This window comes from Pogona vitticeps, chromosome 4, assembly GCF_051106095.1.
Source record: "Pogona vitticeps strain Pit_001003342236 chromosome 4, PviZW2.1, whole genome shotgun sequence".
NCBI classification, from domain to species: domain Eukaryota; kingdom Metazoa; phylum Chordata; class Lepidosauria; order Squamata; family Agamidae; genus Pogona; species Pogona vitticeps.
The window spans coordinates 173,430,219-173,455,524 of record NC_135786.1 but is presented as its reverse complement, the minus strand read 5'-3'; the positions used below and the strand labels follow the sequence as shown (position 1 = coordinate 173,455,524).

Genomic DNA, 25,306 nt, shown 5'->3' with positions numbered 1-25,306 from the left:
CTCTACTTTGTAGCAATCTTTCATACCATGTAATGGAATCACTAGAACTGGACACAGCAGCTACAGAAGCTGTAACATTTGATAACATTATGGTCACACAATGCTCTTGTATAAGAAGAGACAGAATGTAAACCAGACCGTTGTTCCATGACTGCCATGATCACTTCTTATATTTTTAAAATAACCATTCTAAAACATAAGTGTGATATTTTTATATTACTTTTTCTCTTTCTTTTCTTTTCTTCTTCTTTTTCTTGCAATAGCAATTTGAAACCTTCTTATAAAAATGAGTTGATGAAGTTTCAAAACAGCGGTATTGCACGCAGGTGAACAATGTCAATTCTATCTGTTTTGGTGAACATTCTCCTGATTTAGCTCCAGACAACACTTATACAGTGGAGAAATGGGAAAAAAGCAGACAGACAGGTATAGTCTAAATGATGGCACAGCATTAAACTATAAAATGATGACAACTCAAGCACCCATTTCTAAATATACATCAATAGATCAGTGAAGAATATTATTCTTGGAGCAACCATGGATCATAATTTCCATGGTCTTGGGGTAAACAAAAAAGAAAAGAAAAGAAAGAAAAGCGAAATGGTTAAAGAAAGAATGAGATTCTGTCACCAAAAGCAAGGGTAAAAAAGAAAAGATGGCCAAAAGAACAATTTAAAAGGACGAGTGTTGCGTACTACACCTCTTGAGATATACAGCAGAATTCTCTAGAATTGCAATACAATACATTTTAACTCTCAAGGTTGTCCAGTATATCCGTGCCTAATATTAGGGGATTTAAATAGATCATCATAATAGAAAAGAACAAATTTCCCCAATCAGATGGTAACTATCTTTTCCCCTTGGCATGAAAATGCTATAATCCTGCTGCACTGCTACATAAAATGTGTAAATTTTGGAGGCAAATTGTCTCCAGTTAAGAAATCTGTGTAGATGCTATCTGTTGTGTGAGAAGTCACACAACTCAATATGCAGCACATAGTATCTATGTAGATTTCTTAATTTCTTAATTCAAATTCTCCAAAAGTTACACCGTTTGCATAATAGAACAATAGGATTTCAGCCTTTGTGTAAGTGCCTATGAAAAAGGAAATTGTGGGATGTTAATTTTGTTTGATACATATACTGCGCATAAATTAATAAAGCAGTGTTGTATCAAAAGGATTATAAATATTGGAGATGAAATGGAAAACTCTCATATGAAAACATCCCAGACTATACAACTAGGGGGAGCATTAAACACAGTGGTCAAAATTGCTTAGCACAAGCCAAATCATAACTTTTGGTCTCTTCTTCTCCATTAAGCACATTGTCCCTGTCATGATTAATGGGTCCTTCTCTAACTGGGAGAAGGTAACAAGTGGGGTACCCCAAGGCTCAGTCCTGGGCCTGGTGCTCTTCAATATTTTTCTTAATGACTTGGATGAGGGAATGCAGGGAACGCTTGTCAAATCTGCAGATGGTACCAAATTGGGCAGAATAGCCAATACTGTAGAAAACAAAAACAAAATTCAAAATGACCTTGACAGAATGGAACACTGGGCCAAAAGCAACAGAATGAAATTCAACAGGGATAAGTGCAAAGTCCTGCACTTTGGAAAAAGAAACCAATTGCACAGTTACAAGATGGGGGATACCTGGCTCAGCAAAACTACAAGAGGGATCTTGGAATTGTTGTAGCTCACAAGCTAAATATAAGCCAACAGTGTGATGTGGCTGCAAAAAAGGCAAATGCTATTTTAGGCTGCATTAATAGAAGTATAGTTTCCAATCCCATGATGTGCTAGTCCCCCTCTATTCAGCACTGGTTAGGCCTCACCTTGAGTATTGTGTCCATTTCTGGACACCACACTTCAAGAAGGATGCTAACAAATTAGAACAAGTTCAGAGGAGGGTGACAAGGATGATCAGGGGGCTGGAAACCAAGTTTTATGAGGAAAGGCTGAAAGAATTGGGCATGTTTAGCTTTCAAAAAAGAAGACTGAGGGGTGATATGATATGACAGCACTTTTCAAATATTTGAAAGGCTGTCATACAGAGGAGGGGCAAGATCTGTTCTTGAACATCCCAGAGTGCAGGACATGCAACAATGGGCTCAAGTTAAAGAAAGTCAGATTTCAGTTGAATATCAGGAAAAACTTCCTAACTGTTAGAGCAGTATGACAGTGGAACCAGTTACCTCAGGAGTTGGTGAGTGCTTCAACACGGGAGCCATTCAAGAAAAACTTAAGATAATCATCTGGCAGATATGCTTCGATTGTATTCCTGCACTGAGCAGGGGGTTGGACTTGATGGCTTTGTAGGCCCTTTCGAACCTCACTTTTCTATGATTCTATGATTCTCAAAGCTTGCATACACACTGCCTTGGTGTATGCATATGGACACCAAGAGAATCACAGCAGGGACACTTGGCTTATCAGGAAAGAATGGACTGAAGGCTATAATTTGGCAACAAGATTTTGGCCAGTATGATGCATGCAGACGCAAAGCGCTATGGATCTCAGAGGAGAGGGCTCCTGCTCCTCTAACAATTGTTTAAACAAATACTTCAGTGGGTAAAACTTCTTAATGGTAACAATGACTACTGAAATCCCCTTTTGTAGTGCTGTTAAAGGTGCAGGAGTGCTGTCCTTTTTGCATCTGGCCACCCTAAGCTGAAGAACAAGCACTTGGTCCTTAGAGATGACAAATTTTGTCCCACTCTTATGCTTTTAAAGGCCAACAACACACAAATTTGAACAGGTGACACTTTTCCTATTATGATTGCTCATATGTAGCAAGGGGAAAAAAATTTGCCCCATACATTTTGTGTATCAACATGCTGTTAAAATAACAAAAGCAGGATCAATAGAAACATGGGGACCCTACTGTTGTTTCATCTTCCCTTTTTTTTGTATTCCATTGGATAAAGTCAAGGCTTACAAATTAAAAGCTATTATCTCCAAACATACTGGATGAGAAGTGGAATCGAGAACTTCTCATACATGGACATCCTGAATAGAATGCAAAAGAGGCAGCTGTCTAATGAAGAGACAAATCCAAGCAAGTATATATGCATCTATATTAAAATCCTCCATATGGATCAAAGCATCTAGATTTTAAGGTCAGTGCTGTTGGAAGATTGAGGCTGAGCTACTCTGAATCAGTTTATTTTCCAGTCTGGTGTAGCAGATGTACATGTGGCTCTGGCTGTCAGGGAAAGGACAAACACTCAGAAGGGTTGTTTCATATTTGCAAATGCAGTCATGTTTGTATACGAGGAACTGCCAATGTGGCAATGTTCTTTTATTGGGCCAGACTTATTGAAAGGCTATAGAAGGCCTTCAGTTGCACAAATCTCTTCATACAAAGCACGAAGTTCTATGCAAAATGCAAACTTCTACAAAAATCCTGTTTCCCCCACATAAAGTAATTCACAATTGCTTCATCCTGCACCACAATAATGAATCATGTATCTAGTACTAAATGCCATCAATAAACACAATGCAATTTGCTTCTGGATTACATTTGTGTCTTTTTCCATTAAGCAAATATGATAAACACCATTCACTTTTAAAGGCAGGGCAGATAGTGAGAACCATTAGGACAATCCTGTGCACACTTACCTGGAAATAAGACCCATTGAACTTAACAGGCCTTTTGATAGATGCTCAGAATAGAAATGGGACATATTTAGAGCTGAAACAAATGTAACTCTCTCTTTTTTAAAAAAAAAAATATCAGATCTCTTATATTCTGATGTCAAATATTTTGATATTATGGCACATTTATAGAATATTTTGCAAATTACTGACATATATCATCCAATGCTATTTCTTTTCAATATTTTGTGTTTGATATTTAAAAATAATACAACTCACCATGTAATGCTCATTTGCATTACTTGGTGATTTGTATTTATCACCTGACAGCTTTTAAAATCTACCCTGTAATGAAGGCAGCTTGGCAACAATACTTAAGAAAGTGAATGCAAACTGCTCCTGGGTATTCATTCCTGTTGAGTTCAAAACCAACAGGAGATGCCAACAAGTCTAAACTCAACAAATTTTCAAATTTTGTGGAGAAAAAGAATTTAAAATTGCTCATTCAGTGTTGCGGTATTCAGATGGAAACTTTTAGCAGATTTCATTTCCGCTCTATAGGCAGCCACTCCAGTACAATTATTATCCTTATGCAGACAAAAGCAAACCTTATGAATGGGGAATCACATAAGACTTCCATGCCTTATCTAAAAATAAGGAGTGTGTGCACATATTCCCTTTTATAAAACCTGAAATCCCACCAGCCTGCTTGGTTGGAAGATGCCTCAGTTTGGTATTCCTATTGTTCCTTCTCGGGGCACATGGCTGGTCAGAAAGATTTCAGCTTTTTACAAAAATACAGACAAGCATATTCCAGGCCTGTGTTCTTAGATGTGAACCAATATATTATATTATAAACCGATTTTTCAAAAGGATTATTTGCTGCAGTAAAGAAACGAGTACTATAAAACTCAGTGTAAGAAAGTATTATACATCATTTTATGTATCTTTATATAAAAAGTTACAATTAGCAAGCATATGACACAAATAAATGGATAGGAACAGCAGTAATTATGAATGCATGCTTTTTACAATGTACCTTATCAAAGGGATTTTTCATTGTTGCATTGCCAACTCGGATTTTCAGCAACTTACATGCAAATCAGTTTCTCAGTGTCAAATTCAGTCCTATTGTTAGATTTATATCCAACATATATTTCCACAGAAGTGATTGTGAATGGATAAATACCTGATTTTATCATTTGTTCCTGAAACTGGGAAAAAATTTTTCTTTGCAACAAAACAAAAATAAATATAAAGAAAGAAAAAACCCTGATAAGAATAACAATAGTAAATGGTAGCAATGATAAGTAATAAGAGTCTTATTGCCATCCATTAATTTTACTCGTTACTGATTGATGGTGGGGTATGTTTTTTCCCCATGAAATTGGAACAGGTGGGCAGAATCCAGAACATCTCTAGCTGGCAGTCCCAGGGCTGACACTTTTCACAATTCACTGCAGCACATTCAGTATCACTCAGGATCGCGCTATTCTCAAGCTGTCTACATAATGAAAACAATGCACATATAACAAGTTCAATGTGAATAATCCTATGACATGACACATAATATATAAGTACACATGAAAGGTGATTGCTGGACATCTTGAATTCAGTGCTTTAAAACATGGAATCGGAAACACGGCTGTTTGAAAGCATGTACTATGGAAAGCTGTTGGACATGAACCATTCACACACAGCCATGGTTTTACACCTATACACACTTTGACAATTTTCACAAATGCTCTATTCAGGTGTTACAAGATAATGTATACTTATGAGATAATGTCTACAGCGGGCTGGAGACATGCACTTTGTCTCCTCTTCTGACCTCTCTCTGTTGCTGGGGTGGCCTGAGAAGGAACTAAGAATATGTTTGATTGCACAATAGTATTGCACATGAATGAAAGACCTGAAAAGGCAGGCCTTCTGAATGCACCAAACTCTGTAACTCTATTCACTTAGTTGTGGCACATTTTCACATATTCCCCAGCAACAAAGAGAAGACAGGAGGGGAAATGATGAGGCTGGAGCACAAGTGCCCTGCTCTTTCATGCTCAGAAGGAAATTCCTGAATAGGGCTGAAGCTTTTTATAGAAACCAAAGCTTACAAGAGAACATAACACTCAAACAATCCAGCTACTACAAGAAAGATGGGAACAAAACATGTAGTTAGATGTACTTGCATATGGAGACACATAAACCTGTCTTTCTACCAAATTCATGCATGCAAGGATTTGGAGGCTGAGCAAGTATATGGAGAACTATGAGTCACTGTACAAGTGGAACTGTTATACTCAGACAATTGGGCTATATTTATAACTAAATGGCCAGAATCTAGCTGAATTTAGATTTCTGAAAACTGCATAAATCTTAGAACCAAAATTAATAATCAATTAATTATATGCAGTCAAGTCAATCCTGATTTATTTTGGACCTTTCCAGGGTTTTCTACACATAAGGTACTAATGTGTAGAAATGCCACTCATTTAAGAGGTACCGGGTGCATTCCTGGGCACATACCTAATTGGGCAATTGGGCACACACCTATTTATTTATTCATTCATTTAATTATTAATTTAAAATAATAATTATATAAATAAATAATAATAAATAATAATAACCTAGGACTGTAGCTAATGATAAATAGTAACTGCATCCAGTCAATTCCAACTTATGGTAAACATTGTCAGGGTTTCCTAAGTATCCTTAGCAGTGATGGTGATTAGTGAGTGGCATTTTGCTGCCAATGCCTACATGATTTCCCTTATGTAAGCAGAAACTGCCAGTTGGATTCTGGCCAATGCACTTAGAATTTGGAGGTAAGGTTTTTAAAAATAACTGAACATCTGACATGTGTACTCAGTGATTTCAGATGAACTAATGAACATCCAACTCTCCAGCAAACTCCAGCTCTACAGTCTGATCTTACCATTTGCTTTTCAAGTGACAAATATCAGTTGTGAGCTGTAACATGTCACCAGTGCATCAAGCCATGTAGAATGTTCCATGGACATATCAGTTTTTGCCAGGCGCATATATGAATGGAGAAGGCAGAGAGCAATATAGGAGTAGCACCACTAAGCCCAAATGGTACACATAACAGTAGGACCAGTGGTTTAGTGGTATGCTACAAACTCCCTCATAAAGCTGCACACATATTAAAATCTTTATCATCAGGAGGCCTTTGTCCTTGACAAAAAGGACTTAATCTGTGCCAAATTCTGTTAATTTGATGATGGGAAATACTTTCCTGAGAAAGGAAGAAATTTCTTTGATATGACTAATGTAGTGGTATTAACTGAGACTCTATCCTGCTTCCAAAGGTCTGAAAATATTGGATGAAATAATGTTGTTTTCAGCTCTTTTGCATATAAAATAAACAATAGTTGGAAGAGTTTACTGCATCTCAAATGAATGAAATAAAAAGGCATGATGCTATCTAGTAACAATTACATTTCCTTCTTACATGGGTCAATAATATGTATACATACATTTGAAAACACACATAAGTGCCAGTCTAAGATGTCATCAGCAGATACAATATTTTCCCATGCCAAAAAAAAAAAAAAAGCCAAAGCAAAAAGCCCCCAAATTCTTCATACCCTTTGGGGCATACTTTTTGGGGAAGAAGTACTAACGAAGTGAAAATGAAAAGCTAAATGGAACAAGTTAAATTCTTACAAGTTGTTAAGGAAAGCATTTTTCTGATATAAAAAAAATTCTAAATGGTGATACAGTCAGTTAGCAACAGATGCCTCCATATCCCAATTTAACTAAGCCTTTTAAGTGGTAACAAACATCCTGATTCACAGCTGTTGGCATCAGAATAGTACCTGGTGCCAGGGATGCTCTCACAGCAGGGACATGATATTGTACATAAACTCCAGCTGTCAATTAAACAATTCTCCTTTGATATTTACACAAAGTAGAGCTTGGGAGCCATGTGCTTTGCACAGCCCAAACAGTAGTGCAGGGAAGTTACAGTACAGGGAATCAATTAGCACTGTCCATAAATGGCACGGCAACATCAGAATGATGAGCCAATGCAGTAGATCAGTGGTCCCCAACCTTGGGCCTCCAGATGTTCTTGGACTTCAACTCCCAGAAATCCTGGCCAGCAGGGATGGTGGTGAAGGCTTCTGGGAGTTGTAGTTCAAGAACATCTGGAGGCCCAACATTGAGGACCATTGCAGTAGATGACATACAGCTTTGAAGATGCTGGTTGTGATCCTCACTCCTGCATGGAGATAGTGAGTTGACTTCGAGTAAGAGACTCTCAACAAGACCTAAACTACATAGGGCTGCAAAGAGGATAATACTGAATAACCCTTTATATACCACCCTGGTTTCCCTAAAGGAATCTTGGGTACTAATGGTAAATATGGATAGATCTAAATTTAGGGTTCCTGTTTACATTGTGTGGATTAGGCTCTCAAAATACTTTAAATACCACTTTCTTAAATAAAGCAAGTATCTGTTCAAAATCCAAGCATAAAATGCAGGTTATAAATACCAGTATGTTGCATGTGTGGATAGTGATTTAATAGATTCTATGCACTGTACAAGTTATAACAACCCCCTGCCTATAACTAAAAAATTTTGTTGGCTTAAAGCACGACACAATTTTCAAACAAAGCAAAACACACATGCCCACACACACATACACACAAACACAAAGCAAATGATAGCAACCAGACATGTTTAATGAAAACAAATGGGATGAAAGATATGGTGAATTGGGAGCTATATATTCGTCCACTTACCTTGAGTTTGTCTTTTACACCCTAGTTGTGTTGTACTCAGATTCATGTTTGTTTAGAGACCCAATGAGGCAAAACCTGGAATGTTATGGCTATTTCATTCAACATAATAATGTTTGCATAGAAAAGAAGAAGAAATATATGCATATACATTCTTAACTGAAGTATATCTTAAGACCTTTATCAGATTGATGCACACACTTCAAACTGGCATGCAGGTAGACAAAGTAATGCTCTTGTTAACATGATCAACCCACAAAGCATGCCATCAACATTTTGCATTTCAAGGTAATAGGGCTTTTGACAGAATGCTTTGAGGGTTTGGCCTACCTAGTGCCTTATATGTACAAAATGAAACACGTGGGGCATGTGAACAGAACATTAAAGAAAGCATGCATAAAAGGGTCCTGGCTTGTATCAAAGTTCTTGGTACACAAGTATTCCTTTTTTGCATTTAGTTGCAGACTTTAGATCATTCTTATTTACAGGCATTCAGGATGCAAAGCACAGCAAGATAATGTTATTATTTAAAACAGGAATTATTCTAGCATTTTTTTTCTCAGCTACCTTTTTTCATACTGAAATCTAAAGGAATATCAGACTAAAACAATGAAAAATAAACTATGCTGTAAATGCCAAATAAATTGGACAATTTGTGATACTCCAGGGAGCAACAGAAATCTTATTATAATAATTCAAAATATTGATCGTTGCTATGCAGAAAAGCTGTGTTTTATGGGGGGGGACCCATTTTTCTCACCAATCTGCTCCTGATTAAAACAAGACAATTTTTTTTTAAAAAAATTAAAAAGTGAATGTTTGTGATGAGGAGTTAACTGTATTGAGGGAGGAACAGGAACAGATGACCCCTTCGAATTTGATGCAGAACTATTATTAGGAACTCCCACTTAAAAACAAGAACAACCAGTGAGTAATTTAGCAGCCCCATTTGGCTGCTTTGAAAATTAAAGAGAGGATATAAAACCCTTTGCTTACTTGAAATTTCCTTGATCTAAATTCTTCTACTTAAAAACTGCTATTAGCTGTGGGTGGAAAGAGTCTCCCTACAAAGAGTTGCTTTAGAGTGACAGGATGTTAATTATCACTTTCTTGATTTTCAAAGCAGCAATATAGGAGTGCCAATAAGTCGAAACAAACAAACAAAACCATCACCAATGCAAGAAAGCCTGACTACAAATCTCCTTTATCACACCTTTGGCCCAGGAAAAAAAAATTGAAAATAAGTTGGAGAGAAGCTGCTAATCTCATTCACGCAACATGTTTAGATCTGGCTTGCTAATTATAAATTGCTTTCCAGAATAATGACCCAGACCCTAAATGGCCACATAAGTGATGGAGTGCAGGGAAAATATCTGAGACTGAACCCAGTGGTCTTCATCAAAAATCTATGGATACTGACCGCTGGACAGCTTTATCATGTCTGGACAGCCTGTGACTCGTGGTTGGTACTTCTTCGATTTCATCTATTTCACACGCATCTGCCGCATCTTGTGAGTAGCTATGCTTCATGACAAGAATATTTCTTCTGTTCATGGGCTGGATTAAGGGCTTTACAGGCTGGGGCTGAATTTCTGTCAAGATAGGTGTATCTCTTGTGCTGAGGTTACTACGGCTGCCTTTAGTGCTAGATAATTGTGATCCACAGTGGTGGTCGTGAATGCATTTTGAAGATGATCTACGCAGTTTATGATAATTTTCAAAATCCTCTGCAACATCGGCAAGGTCCGCAGTAGCCCCTGTCCCTCTAAGAGTACATAACTCATAATGAGGGGGCTCAAATACTTCTTGGAATACTGTTTGATCAAAGTCTGTTTTCCTCTGAACAAATTTTTTACGAGGCTGTTTGATCTGCACTATAACAGATATAATGATAAGAAGGACCACAATACAAGAAGTTACTCCAATTATTGTCCCACTGGTGTTGGTAAGCTGGTCCAATATGTTGGCTTTTCTCTTTTCTGTGTGATGGGGAAAGGATTAAAAAAAAAAACACAAATAATTGAAGTTAATACTGGAAACACACAAGAAAAGTAACCATTTTACTTTTAGGTGAACACCATGACATTATCATTCTGAAAAACAAACTTAAAATTACAGTTCATCTTGCCAGAGTTTCTCAAGTATGAAGTTTAATTCACAACAGATTCAACCCTACAGTTTAAAAAAATGCCAATTTCTCCACTTTGGTAGCTTCACACCAAACCTTTAGTTGTGCATATAGTGACACAATGTTTTGGGGGTTTTTTTTGCCTCCCCACCAATCTATATGTCTGCTTTACTCATTTGCTCTTCTATTTTCAAATATTCAAAATGAGTAACAATAAAAATTCTGGAGTTGTTTTCACACTTTAGTGCAACATAGTGTCCTATTTAGACAAAAACATTAAGCATCATGGGAAACTTTGCCAAACTGATTACCCATTAGTGATGTCACTCATATGAGATTGCTATCCCTCCCATCTCAAAATTCCCATAACCTGGACCTCCGAATAAAACGTTTGTCATCTCTCTCACTTTCTGCCTATGGTTAGGCCCTAGGATATTCTTGGAGTTTAAAAGGATGAGTGATAGCTGCAGTCACCTAAAGTTCTTCTGGCCTGTTATCCAGTCCTGTAAAGCAGTTGGAGGGGTGACCCACTTCCCCTCTCTGAAATGAAGAAGGTTTCCTGAAGGGTCTTTGAGGGATATGAGATTTCTGCCACCAGACATTTGCTCATATACAAGGTGGTGGTGACACCACTCCACTCAAAAAAGTTGTCAGAACAAAAATGGCTACAGTCAGATGGAAGCCCTAGAATTTCTCCTTCCTTCCATCTGTTTTTGGCACAGCATCACCGTATGCAAAGCAGTGAAAAAAACTGCTCCATTTACTTGCAGAAAGAGAGAAATGGTTTGGTGGGCACCTGAGCATGGAATCAACATTTTCCAGGCCTCACTTATTATGATGCACAATTTGTAGGTGAGGTAGCACCACCTACTTCCTAAAAGCTTCAAGAGAGATGCTCCATTTTCCTTGAAATCATTCTCATTTCCTAACCGTAATGATTTATTTGAAATGGGTGGTATTAGTTAACAGGATAATTTTGCTGGCTCAGGCGGAAAAGTAGAAATTATTACAAATTTCATTTCCAGAAGTTTAAAATACTGGCACTCTCCCTCTAAGACATTGCTCACCTTGTTGCTATGAGATATAATCTGAGGTTCGTGACCATAAATCTGCAAAGTACCACTGCACTTGACCCAAAGGATTATCTTCACAGACTCCTTCTTCCAGGCTTTTCATTCAGGAAGCATAAATTTCACCTGCTGTGCTCCACTGGCCATGTGATTATAACTGTATGCTGAACTGATTTACAAATACTGCTGGGTTTTATTCTAAAGCAGAAGCTTTGCTTACAGAATTGAGAAGCCCAAATGACTGTTCCATACATTTTTGTCAAATCTACAATGCAGGTGCCCCCTAGAGGGAGGAAGAACTGATTATTCAGGAAAAGGCAATGAACATTTATGTTTTCCCTCCAAGTTCAAAATGAGAGGTCAGCTCAGAGACCGTAACTTCACTGCTGAAGCTTTGGCGTAGCCTCTCATATAGGGTTTGAACAATGTAATCCTGCTGGCCACTCTGGAAGACTATACATATCAATGATTTGATGGCTGGGGTGGGTGGGTGGATAGGTGCCCAATCATTGACCGTGTGGTGGGAAACACACTTTCCATCTTCATTTAAAGCACCAAATGTATTTCTCACATTTTAATCTTGTCTTTCTAATAAAATAGCATTCTAGGAGCTAACAGAGTGTATTTGGAAATATAAGGCATTACAATTATTGCAATAAATACATTCAACATCCTTCTGTAATTTAACCTCTTGTGCACTTTGAAATGCCCACCCTTTGGAGATCTGGCAGATGTCCTCCTTCCAGAGTTTCAAAAAATGTCTCAAAGGCATACTTTTCAAGGAAGCCTTTAAAAACATCCTTCTCCCACAGTCTGCTCTGTGATACAAGGTCAATTGCCATTATTTAGCCCTTTCACCTGTTTTTGTTTTTTTAAAATCTATCTGTATTTTGTTGGTTTGTCAGTTCTTCTCATTTATTATTTTTGTTTTCTGGGGGGGAGGTGTTATGTTATCTTATAAGACCGACCAGAATAGTGGGGTGGTACATAAATTCTAGAATAAAGAAATGATAAATAATCGTTTTCAACAGCTCTCTTTGTAATTTTAAGGATTTTCACCCCTTACTTATTTGGACTATCTGATCTTATGAAGAAACTGGGAGAAGTGAAAAGCTTGATAATTCTTCTGACATTACAAAAATCATGATTTTTTTATTTTTTATTTTTTTGGTAAGGCAGGAGTTCCAGTTTTGCCCCGAGGAGCCTGCTGTGGACTGTACCCACTTCCAAAACATCATATATTTGCTTTTTAAAATTAAAATAAAACTAGACATATCCTCCAGAAAACCTAAAATAAAGCCTTCCTTCCCCCTTTTTTTGTGTGGAGAATTCCAGAATTTCACTTTTGGGGTGGCTAATTTTCAGAGGTGAGAGGTGGGATGAAGGGTGCAAAAAAGGTGCTGGAGACACAAAAACAACCCATTTATGTCCCTGATAATAAAGGCATTGTCCAACCATGGATTTTTGTTTGTTGTACGAATGCCCTTCTATCCCATTGTTTTAATAGATCAGTCTGCTCAGGTTATCAACCAATGGATACAATTCTTGCATGACTAGAAAATGACTCTCTGAATCAGTTGCTAGTTTCAGCCAAATATACAGAAATAAAGCTCTCATGCAACTGATCTCCAACTCAACATTTTTAACACATGCCCAGCAAATAATTTTTTTTTCATCCAGAAAGTTGAAGACTTTCTAAACTGCTTAAGATCAATCCTTTGTGCAGGAAATTGACATGGTGAAGGCTTTCTTTTCATTCAGGTTATACTGTGATGTGATACCAATAAAAATGTTCTCAATTTCAGGAAAGTACCAAGGCAGGACATTTTCGGGTCCCTGTAGGACGGATTAAAAAATCAATGTTTGGACTACACTATAACTTGTTTATTGTAAGAATGCCTAAGGAAGGAGAGTCAGTGCAACCCTGAAGAATGAACAGAGATAAATTATGTCTCTCAATGAGTTTAGCATATTAGAAAACAAACCACAGGGAAGTAGGTGGGTGGCAAAATATATGGAAATTAAATTGCTCCCTTGGGAAATTGACTGGCATATGTCTATAGGAAAGGGAGATAAGGCTAGGGTAGCAAAAAAATTTCTCCTTTCTGTTGTTGATGGGAATACAAACATAGTTTTCAATTAGCTCAAATAAATAAATAAATAAATAAATAAATAAATAAATAAATAAATAAATAAATAAATAAATAAATAAATAAATAAATAAATAAAATCAACTTCTATACTGCTACATCAGTATGAACACTCTCTGGGCAGTTCACAACCCATTAGAACACCATTACAGTCATACAAACAGCAGGAAAATACAATAAAGGTAATAAAAGCATTAAAAACCCTGTTTAGCTGAATCAATACAACCTGCATTTAAATAAAGTGAATAAATTTAAAATGAATTTGGACATCCCAGGTCAATAGGCAGTTTTCAGTTTTAATTAACATCCTGAAAGTGAGAGGGATGGCACCTGACGGACGTGTGTAGGCATCTTATTCCAGAGGGAAGGAGCCATGACTGAGAAAGCACAGTTCCTGATCTTAGCTCTTTTGCCTTTCTTAGGTGTCATGATTCTTAGCATCAAGGACTATGAGTAATGGGTAGGATGGACAGCTATTTTGCACTAGAGACATTCCAATGAGTATCAAGGAATGATACTCTTTAAGGGCTATATTGGTTACCACTAACACCTTGATTTGGGCACAGGACTGCATGAAGGCATGCCAAGACTGGGGATATGTGTTCATATCTGCTGGCACCTGTCATCAGTATGACAACCATATTTTGAATCTGCTGGAAGTTCTTTATATTTCCTAATTTTAAAAAGGAACAAGCTGGTGAAATTTGCCAGTTGTCAAGAACAAGGCCTCCATTTACACAGCATTTCATGCATGCTGTGAATATATTTCAACTTTTAATTCAGTTTGATATCCCTGGGAGACACAGCTTTGAAATGAAATGCATTTTTAGAATAAATACCGAGACCCCACTGACTTGTTGGCAGGCGCCTTTACTTCTGGTCAACAAGCTCTTTGATAATGTCTATGTCCCAGTAGGCTGCATCTGTTGCTACTTCAGATTAATTTCAGGTTCTTACAACCGACTAATGAAAACCTGAAAACATAATCAGCACCACTTTCCAAAGGATTTCCAGCTCCCATTAAAGCCTATACTGTATAGGTTTTGTTCTATATGAGTAGCTTTACCAGTTTGTGTATCCTTGCTAAGTGTATAGACATTGTGGAAACAAGACTCTATGAGACCTCATAGGTTGCCCAAGTAACAATGCTCTGAAAAATATGTCTACATTTGAACCTCTTTGCATGCCTAATGAATAAGGACAGAAAGAATGCATGCTAAATTTCTTGATCTTGACAATGTAGGCAGTGTCAACAGGACAACACACCCCAACAAGATACATTAATGTCCTGCAAGATTCCTTGCTTCCATACAACAGTGAGATAAAGACCTCTTTCCCCCCAGTCTTTGTAATTTGCTCAAAACATCTCTACTGTGCTTTTCCACTGCAAAGCAAAGTGCACACAAACATGTACATAGCAATCACAGAAAAATAATCTGATTGTTAATAAAGATGCAAACAACCTATCCCATGCCTTCAAATTCTTTACAATGCATTAATGCTGAGGAGCTAATGTGGCATATTTTTACAGGTTACAAAAAGCTGGATCAAAATGTAATCTTTTTTAATGATGATGTGTCTTCAAATCAACTTTGACTTTTGACACCTCTTTTTAGAGTTTGCCAGGTAGAGAACACTACGAAGTGCTTTACCATTCCCTTCTTCTGGGGGTGCCCCGTGACTGTGCAGCTTGCTTAAGGCCATACAGGCTGGCTCTTCTGGGATGCACAGTGGGAAACTGAACACCCAACTGCTGGCTCTGCAGCCAGGTACCTTAACTACTGAGTGAAAGGTAGGGCTATTCTATCCTAAATTCAAATGCTTTAAGAGCATCAAAAAATGAAATATTGCTTTCCTATAACTTTCTAAATGATCTGAAATGCTGATCATCCAGGAATACTGCATGAAGAGTTTCTCAACATTTTTTTTTTGTAAATTAGCAAGCTTTGATTTTACAGGATGTAAATCTTTAGTATGTGTATGTTCTTTGGTGAGGGCTTGCATTTCTCCTCATTGCCCATTCCCTTAGTTAATTACTATTGATTCATTTGTTTTTAATTTGGTTCTTTCTTAGATATGTAATGTATGAATGGCTTCCTTAAGTGAAGCAATGCACTTGGAATATTAGGTTGACTGTTTTCTAAATCTCCAAGATTTACAAATTCCAGAATTACAAATGTCCAAGATGTATAAAAATTGTGCATAACTTGGCACCCTGGGGATTCTCAGCAAGACCCAATAGAAGCCTCTGCTATAATTCTTTCCATATCAAGTAATGAATTAGGTTTACCAGAGAAAACCACTCAGTACACTGGAGGTCTCAAAGTAAGACATCAGAAGTGTAGTTCAATTCCCATCACAAAATGCAAATTCAATTGAATAGCAAATATCTGAATTTTTATCATTATGTTTGAATTTTGGCAATGGAGGGTGAAACTTCTGGCTATTCTCTTATCTCCCCTTTTCCTTAGTTTGATTCTCCCGGAATTCCACTCATGGAAAATTTTGTAATTTCAGAAACTGAAGGAGAAAAGTATATTTAGACTGAGATGCTTATTTAGTAATGGCAAAACATGGAGTGATATACAGCTAACAAGCCAGTTCAGTGGCTTAAAGCCCATTTTGTTTCAGAAGGTCCAAATCCTTGCCTTTGTCCAACATTGAGTACAGCTGCAGGGAGCACTGCATTCCCTTATCCTACTTGAGAATCTTTTGTGTAACACAAATGAAGAACACCAAAAGACTGATGACATGGATATACAGCTGGCTAATGGAGCGAACCTGTAATCTTTCCCCTGGTGCCAGATTTGTCTTGGGCAACAGATTTATGAATGGAACTTCCAGCCCAAATGAGGACCAGATTTGGCCCTTCTTAACCTCCAGAACTAGATGGGTGTCCCTTGAAGAAAACATACTAAAAGTAGAGCACAAACTACGTCCAGTGAAGTTAGCCAAGTTTGTATGGGGGCTTTCACCAAGTGCTGGAGTGGCTGTGGAGAGGAAGGAATTTTTACATATGTGGATGCCATGTCCCAAAGTAGCCAGTTTTTGGAATGAAATAATAAATATTGTATTTGAAAGCCAGTAAAATCCATTGAATCAGGACTTGGTGAGTTAACTCCTACATAAGGTCCACTGATTCAATGGGCCTACTCTAGTGGCAGTTTACTACTGAATTCCAGCTACTATCTGACAGTATAGACCAAAAAGTAGAGAAATGTGCTGTTTTACAACTGCTTTCTGTATTCACTGGTGAAAACAAAGGACTACTACACAAAGTTTTGATAGGTCTTTTGCTCACAGCAGCAAGATTAGAAATGGCTTATAAATGGGAATTGTTACGTGATCTCGATATCAGCTCTCAGCTGAAAAGGATGTGGCAATCCTTATGGGCAGACTAACAAATACATTAAGGATATTACGAAGTGTAAATCAAAAAGGCAAATTCAAAGAACTTTGGCTGCCATTTATTCAACATGTGAGTATATAGCACTCAGCTTACCCCAACCCCGTCCATTAACCAAAAGATGGCATTTAAATGCCTGAGACTTGATTTAGCCTCTCTGGGCACAGCACTAGCCACGCCTTAAATGAGAATGGATGGTTTTGTTTAACTTAATTACATTGCGTGACACTGTAGTTTTAGTTGCCTCATTTGTTTATTTTAAAAAAAAGAAACAAGAAATTACAAAAAAAACTAATGATATGGAGCAGAGAATGAAGAGTTATTCAATACCTTTATATGGAGGGGGGGGGAGAGAAACATGGTTCAAAAATGAACTAGCTATACAAAAGCACCTGTGGCCAATATTTTCTATATGACACAGGCTTTGGCCCTGGGCTTTTTGTTTCCGTTTCTTTGCATTACAAATCACCCAGATATGGAGAATTAGACTTAATGCAATACAGCTAGCTACAAGCACAAACTCGATTTTTATCTGGGGACTTATTATTTGGCTTTTGTTCTCCACACAAGTGTAAAAGGAATGGGCCTTTCTGCTATTTTTCTAGTTATTTTTATCATGAAACCAAGGGCAGCTTTGCATATAACACAGGGACAAATGCACAGGCCTTATCTACATTAAAAGGACACCCCTCTCTGCAGAGACATGAATGAAGTCATTGTTATAAAAGGAACAGCGAGAAGCAAAAGAAGATACACAAATAGAACGCTTGAGCTTCCTTTCCTTTTCACTACTATGTGCTGTGGGGGGAAAAAAAACCTCAGTCCTTCCCCCCTTGTCCACCTTTATCAGGCCAGTCTTTTGGTTTTGTCATAGAAAGTCTGAAATAGCTTGAGCCAGATCAACATTAAAATAAATTACTTATCTGCACTCTCTCCTGATTTCATGGTTGTAACAGGGCATTTGTATCACGTGTCCCACACACGGTTTAGGTGTGATTGTAATGCCAGCATCCATCCTTGACTAGGGCTTGGGAAGGTTTTGGGGTGGTTTGTGTTTTTTTTCTTTTTTTCCTGCAGTTTTCAGAATCCACCAGCTATGAGATTCTACGAGTCGCAGCCTGAAAAAGCGATTGCCCTCTGCTTTGCCCTCAGTTATGGTGCAGACTCCAAGCAGATGTTCCCGGAATCCCAATTTTTCCAATTGCTCAGAGAACTTTTTGGCACATAAAATAGCCTGTGGTTTCGCGAATGAAGAAACTATTTTGATGACTCTTTGTTGTATTTCCATTTTCTCTTAAACGTGAAATATGGTTGGGGTTTCCACACATGGTGAGATAGACTTAGAAAAGTAGCCATTCTTTGGATGTCATTGAAAAAAAATGTGGGCACATAGTTAAATAAAAAAGAGAAGTGGATTTCTGTTCTGAATGGTTAGCGGAACAGTGAAGATCAGAGTTGCATATTACCTTTGCAGTGGTTTTCATCCCATGGATACACACAATTCTGGAGTCCATTGCAGACCAATGTATTATTAATACACATATTACTATGGCAAAAGAATGTGTTGGCTTCACAGGGGGCTAGGGAAAAAAGGAGATAATGCTGCATTAGCGATACTCCATAGTTCATTTCTATAATTCCATCTAGTAGCAAAGAAGATACAAGATAATCTATTGCAATTAAGCAGGAAACTTATATTTTCCATCTTCTTTCAGTTTTAAAAACTTATAATGCTGGAAACACAGATTTAAAATTGTATAAACAATTCTACTGAAATCTCAGAAGGTTCTAAGTAGGATTTTTATTGATTCATGCTTCAATGCCTTATGTAAATTTCCCTTAACAAAAGCAGGAAATAATATGCATATTAAATACATGATGCAAATTTGCTTATTTTGTAGGATTTGTACAAGTTGCAGAACACAGCTTTTCTTGATTCAGAATGTCCTTTTTCCTTATTATTTGTATCATTTATAGTCCTTTCCCAAATCAAAGATAATACTTAATACTTCAAATGAATTGGAACAATTCACACAACTATAGTTCCTGTAGTGCTTAGCAGTCAAGCTTCATACATTTGGAACTTTAACATGTAAAACTGTTATCCATACCTCTGGTGATCAATGTCTAGAGATGAGTCACTTATAATTCAGTGGTATGTTGAAACATAGGTACTTCTTTCAGATAACCAAATAAAGAACTATAGTGCAATAAATGTTTGCCCTTCCAACACTGTATGAAAAAAACCCTCGATGTCCCTGAACTGAAGGCAAAGCATAGTTGCCTGAGGCTCACAAACTGATAGAATAAAATTGCTAATATTACTAAAACCCCAGGATGAAAGTGCAACTGGAGGCCATATTCTCTGTTTTAGTCTTTGCAGGAAAATCTGATGTTCTCAATGAGAATTTTACAACCCAATGGAGATTTCTTAGCTGCTGAAATTTTGCAGACTCTAAATCGAGGTTGTTTCACCAGGAGAATGACATATATTTATGATCACACAGATTGCCATTTGTGTGATTGGATTAACTGTCTCTTCAGCATTTTCAATTAGAAACACAAGAACAAACAACTTTTAGAAAAAAATTAAACCTTTAAAATGCTTTTACAAGAATTATATATTCACATAATCCAGTATTCTGGAATTACCTAGAAACAGTTTTTACCACTGAAGGAAATATACAGTGAAGATATCCATGAAGATTTGTTTGATATTAATACTATCTTTTACACACACACACACACACACACACACACACACACACACACACACACACACACACACACACACACACACACACACACACACACACACACACACACACACATCACAAAATATATGTGACAAACCATGAGATAGTGTAACCAAGCTGCATAAAACATTAAAAGATGATGGTGACCATATATGACCAAGAAGATTGTCCCAAAGTAGGTGAGAACCTGCACAACAGAATGGCAGATGAGATTCAATATATACTGACGATATTCCTTTGGACAGAACCTCTAATTTCACACACGTACACCTGAGGATAAACTGTCTTCTGACACCCTAAAGTTAGACATGTGCAAGTTTCAGGAGGAGGATGAAAAATTTCAGGGAAAAGTGTTTCTCATATTCTCAAAGAGATGGCTGTTGTTGCTTTCCAAAAAAAAAATGGGGGAAATGAACTATTCAGATTATGGGAATATTTGTTTTAGAATGATGAATAAAATGATTAATGTGAAGTATTGCTACCTGGCTTTTACTCTCCAAAATGATTTCTAAGGATATTTAAGTTCTGATGTTGGAAAGGCATTTTCATGTACTTCAGAATACAGAATATCTTTGTGTGTTTGGTCCAGGAATGAAGTCTGGATTCTGTGAAGTAGGTCCCTCTTGGTTATACCTGTGATCTGACTCAGTATAAGGAACGAAAGGAAGGCCACCAAGTCAACCAATGTTGCAACATTGACTGCAACAGCAAGAAGGACACCTGGAATGATTTGACTGCAACAGTGAAAGAAATACTAAATTATTGGGAAGGGCCAAGAAAATACATATATTACTATGACACAATATTCTGTTTTTATTTTTATTTTGTTTAAATGCAGTCCAGTTGTTTTGACCACAATATCTTGTATTCCACAGTGGACCTGAATGCAATCTGAGTCACATGCAAAAAGGTATTTAATAAATGTGTGTGAAAGAATTCATATATTTTAATATAGAGAAATAGATTTTAGGCAAAAGTGGTCAAATGCATGCATTTCAAAAATGTGCACAGAATTTGTGTTTAGAAAAATGCACATGGAAATGTATAGGAATTTTAATGTGGGGGCGAGCTTGCAATCTAATAAACAATTGTAAGTGAGCTTCAGGGGGAAAATCAGTGAACCTTGAATATCGATATCAACTATTGTTCATTTGGCTTGAGTAACTCAGAGAAGCTATGGGCTATGCTGTGCAGGGACACACAAGATGGAGTGGTCATGGTGGAGAGTTCCGACTAAATGTGATGCACCTGGAGTAAGAATTGGCAAGCCACTCCAGTACCTTTGCCAAGAATACCCCATGAACAGAAACAAAAGACTAAAAGATATGACAGTGGAAGATGCGCCCCTCAGGTCGAAAGGCATCCTACATGCTACTGAGGAAGAGTGGATGACAAGTACAAGTAGCTCCAGAGCTAATGAAGTGGTTGGGCCAAAGCCGAAACGATGCTCAGCTGTGGACGTGCCTGAAAGTGAAAGGAAAGTCCGATGCTGCAAAGAAAAATACTGCATAGGAACTTGGAATGTAAGATCTATGAACCTTGGGAAGCTGGAGGTGGTCAAACAGGAGATACCAAGAATAAACATTGACATCCTGGGCGTCAGTGAACTAAAATAGACAGGAATGGGCGAGTTCAATTCAGATGATTATCATATCTACTATTGTGGGCAAGAATCCCATAGAAGAAATGGAGTAGCCTTCATAGTCAACAAAAGAGTGGGAAAAGTTGTGATGGCATATAATCTAAAAATTGATAGAATGATTTCAATATGAATCCAAGGCAGACCTTTCAATATCACAATAATCCAAGTTTATGCACCAATCACCAATGCTGAGGAGACTGAAACTGACCAATTTTATGAAGACTTACAACACCTTCTAGAACTGACACCAAAGAAAGATGTTCTTCTCATTCTAGGGGATTGGAATGCTAAAGTAGGGAGTCAAGAGATAAAAGGAACAAGAGGAAAGTTTGGCCTTGGAGTTCAAAATGAAGCAGGGCAAAGGCTAATAGAGTTTTGTCAAGAGAACAAGCTGGTCATCACCAACACTCTTTTCCAACAACACAAGAGGCAACTCTACACGTGGAAATCACCACATGGACAATACCGAAATCAGTATGGTTATATTCTCTGCAGCCAAAGACAGAGAAGCTCTATACAGTCAGCAAAAACAAGACCTGGAACTAATTGTGGCTCTGATCATCAGTTTCTCATAGCAAAATTCAAGCTTAAACTGAAGAGAGTAGGAAAAACCACTGGGCTAGTCAGGTATAATCTAAACCAAATCTCTTATGAATACACAGTAGAAGTGAAGAACAGATTTAAGGACCTACATTTGGTGGACACAGTGCCTGAAGAACTACGGGTGGAGGCTTGTAACATTGTACAGGAGGCAGCAACAAAAACCATCCGAAAGAAAAGGAAATGAAAGAAAGCCAAGTGTCTGTCAAGAGGCCTTACAAATAGCAGAGAAGGGAAACAAAATGCAAGGGAAATAGGGAAAGTTACAGAAAATGGAACACAGATTTCCAAAGAAAAGCAAGGAGAGACAAGAGGGACTTCTTAAATGAACAATGCAAAGAAATAGAGGAAAATAATAGAAAAGGAAAAACCAGAGATCTATTCCGGAAAATTGTAGATATTAAAGGAACATTCTGTGCAAAGATGGACATGATAAAGGACAAAAATGGGATGGACCTAACAGAAACAGAAGACAAAAGAAGAGGTGGCAAGAATACACAGAGGAATTATACCAGAAAGATTTGGATATCCCGGACAACCCAGATAGTGTGGTTGCTGACTTTGAGGCAGACATCTTGCAGAGTGAAGTCAAGTTGGCCTTAGAAAGCTTGGATAACAACAAGGCCAGCAGATCTGATGGCATTCCAGTTGAACTATTTAAAATCTTAAAAGATGATGCTGTTAAGATGCTACATCCCAATCCCAAAGAATGACAGTGCCAAAGAATGCTCCAACTACTGTACATTTGCACTCATTTCACACACTAGCAAAATCCTACAAGAAGGCTTCAGCAGTATGTGGACTGAGAATTCTCAGAAGTACAACCTGGATTTCGAAGGGGCAGAGGAACTAGAGACCAAATTGCTAACATGCACTGGATTATGGAGAAAGCCAGATAGTTCCAGAAAAACATCTACTTCTCCTTCATTGATTACGCAAAAGCCTTTGACTGTGTGGACCCACAACAAACTATGGTAAGTTCTTAAAGAAATGGGAGTGCCTGACCCCCCTTCTCTATCTCCTGAGAAATCTCTATGTGGGACAGGAAGCAACAGTTAGAACTGGATATGCAACAACTCATTGGTTCAAAATTGGGAAAGGAGTACGACCAGGCTGTATATTGTCTCCCTGCTTATTTAACTTATATGCAGAATACATCATCCGAAAGGCTGATGTATTCTGGAATCCTAAACCGGAATTAAGATATCTGAAAGAAATATCAACAACCTCAGATATGCAGATGATACCACTCTGATGGCAGAAAGTGAGGAGGAATTAAAGAACCTCTTAATGATAGTGAAACAGGAGAGTGCAAAAAATGGTCTGAAGCTCAACATCAAAAAAAACTAAGATCATGGCTACTGGTCCCATCACCTCCTGGCAAATAGAAGGGGAAGCTTATGGAGGCAGTGACATATTTTACTTTCTTGGGCTCCATGATCACTGCAGGTGGTGACAGCAGCCACAAAATTAAAAGACACCTGCTTCTTGGGAGGAAAGTGATGACAAACCTAGACAGTATCTTACAAAGCAGAGACATCACTTTGCCAACAAAGGTCCGCAAAGTCAAAGCTATGGTTTTTCCTCTAGTGATGTATGGAAGTGAGAGCTGGACCATAAAGAAAGCTGACCGCCAAAGAATTGATGCTTTTGAATTGTGGTGCTGGAGAAGACTCTTGAGAGTCCCCTGGACTGCAAGGAGAACAAACTTATCCATTCTAAAGGAAATCAACCCTGAGTGCTCACTGGAAGGACAGATCCTGAAGCTGAGGCTCCAATACTTTGGCCATCTCATGAGAAGAGAAGAATCCTTGGAAAAGACCTTGATGTTAGGAAAGTGTGAAGGGAAGAGGAGAAGGGGACGACAGAGGCCGAGATGGTTGGACAGTGTCACCGAAGCTACCAACATGAATTTGACCAAACTCCGGGAGGCAGTGGAAGACAGGGGGGCCTGGCGAGCTCTGGTCCATGGGGTCATGAAGAGTCGGACACAACTAAACAACAACAACAATAGGAAAAAAAGGAAGTAATTCAGGGTTGACAAACCTTTCTGGTAAGTGATGTCTGTCTCAAACTCCTACACTAAACACAATACAAGATATACCAACATCAAATACAGTGGTGCCTCGCATAGCGAGGTTAATCCGTTCCGGATTAACCTTCGCTATAGCGAAACATCGCTGAACGGATCAAAAAAACCCACTGGAACGCATTAAACATCGTTTAATGCGTTCCAAATGGGCCAAAAACCCACCGTTCAGCGATGTTCCGGGATGGCCAGCAGCCATTTTCGCGCCCTCCCCTCGCTTAACAAGGGTGCGAAAACGCTGCGCGTGGCCATTTCGGGGCTTCCGGCAGCCATTTTGTCCGCCGAACAGCTGATCGTCGGATTTCGTTTTGCGAAGATCGGTAAGTGAAACGCTTGCCGATCTTCGCAAAGCGAGTTTCGCCCTGTCTAAACAACGTTGAGCGATTGCATTAGCGATCCCAAAAAAGGGATCGCTATGCAATTTCGTCGTTGTACGGTGCGCTCGTTAAGCGAGGCACCACTGTATCTCAAAAATAAGGGGAAAAAGTCTGCAGTCCTATCCATACCTACATCTCTGAGAATAAGTCCCACAGAATTTCATGAAGCTTACATTTCAGTAGGTGTATATGCAATTTATGATAAACCAGCATTTGTTGTACCCATTTTCACATGCGGAGAATGTCTCTGTTACACACGAGATAGCCTGTCTTTGGAATGATGCTGCTCAAGCATGCTATGTCCCTCTGCTTCCTCTTGCCACTATGGTTTATGCTGCCTACATGGACCCAGAGCAGAAGCGCAGCAACATATTGGCAGTTCTGTACAGGTGTCTTCCATCTAAGTTTCTCCTCTCTCACAAGCACAAAGAACAGATGGAAAAAAAAGCAATGGCAACTTTCTGGTGCCTCTAAGAAGACCCAAGTTGTCTTGAGCAGAGCAGGGCAGTGTCAATATGCATATGGGGTAGGAGATGGGGGTTACAGCTTGAGTCTTGGTAAACCACCAGCAGCGAGACAAACACATCGAATGTGACAGACAGGTGGGGAGGGAGGCAGGGTCCTTAAACCTCATCTGCCACTTCTCCTGATTTGACCCTTATGACAATGGTCTGAGGCTGTGCCATGTGTGAATTGGGCCTGATCTAAGAAAAGGCAACCGTTGAC

At 38.3% G+C, this 25,306-nt stretch overlaps 1 protein-coding gene across 5 annotated transcripts in view; it reads right to left on the bottom strand.

The window, feature by feature from the left end:
• Window positions 1-2,871: 2,871 nt before the first annotated feature.
• The window catches only part of NETO1 (neuropilin and tolloid like 1), a 121,676-nt gene continuing 99,241 nt past the window's right edge, over window positions 2,872-25,306 (bottom strand). For 2 of the 5 annotated variants that reach the window (XR_013545283.1, XM_020796635.3), the window contains 4 exons: window positions 18,583-18,696; window positions 9,783-10,341; window positions 8,366-8,440; window positions 2,872-5,103 (listed from right to left, as the gene is read on the bottom strand). Coding sequence is in view for 3 of the 5 variants with exons in the window: in XM_020796635.3 (XP_020652294.1) it covers window positions 8,380-8,440; window positions 9,783-10,341; window positions 18,583-18,696 (734 nt within the window). In the remaining 2 variants the exon portion in view is untranslated. Of the gene's footprint in view, window positions 5,104-8,365; window positions 8,455-9,782; window positions 10,342-18,582; window positions 18,697-25,306 lie in introns of all 5 variants that reach the window. The other 3 variants (XM_078393527.1, XM_072998754.2, XR_002300815.3) reach the window with 2 other exon arrangements.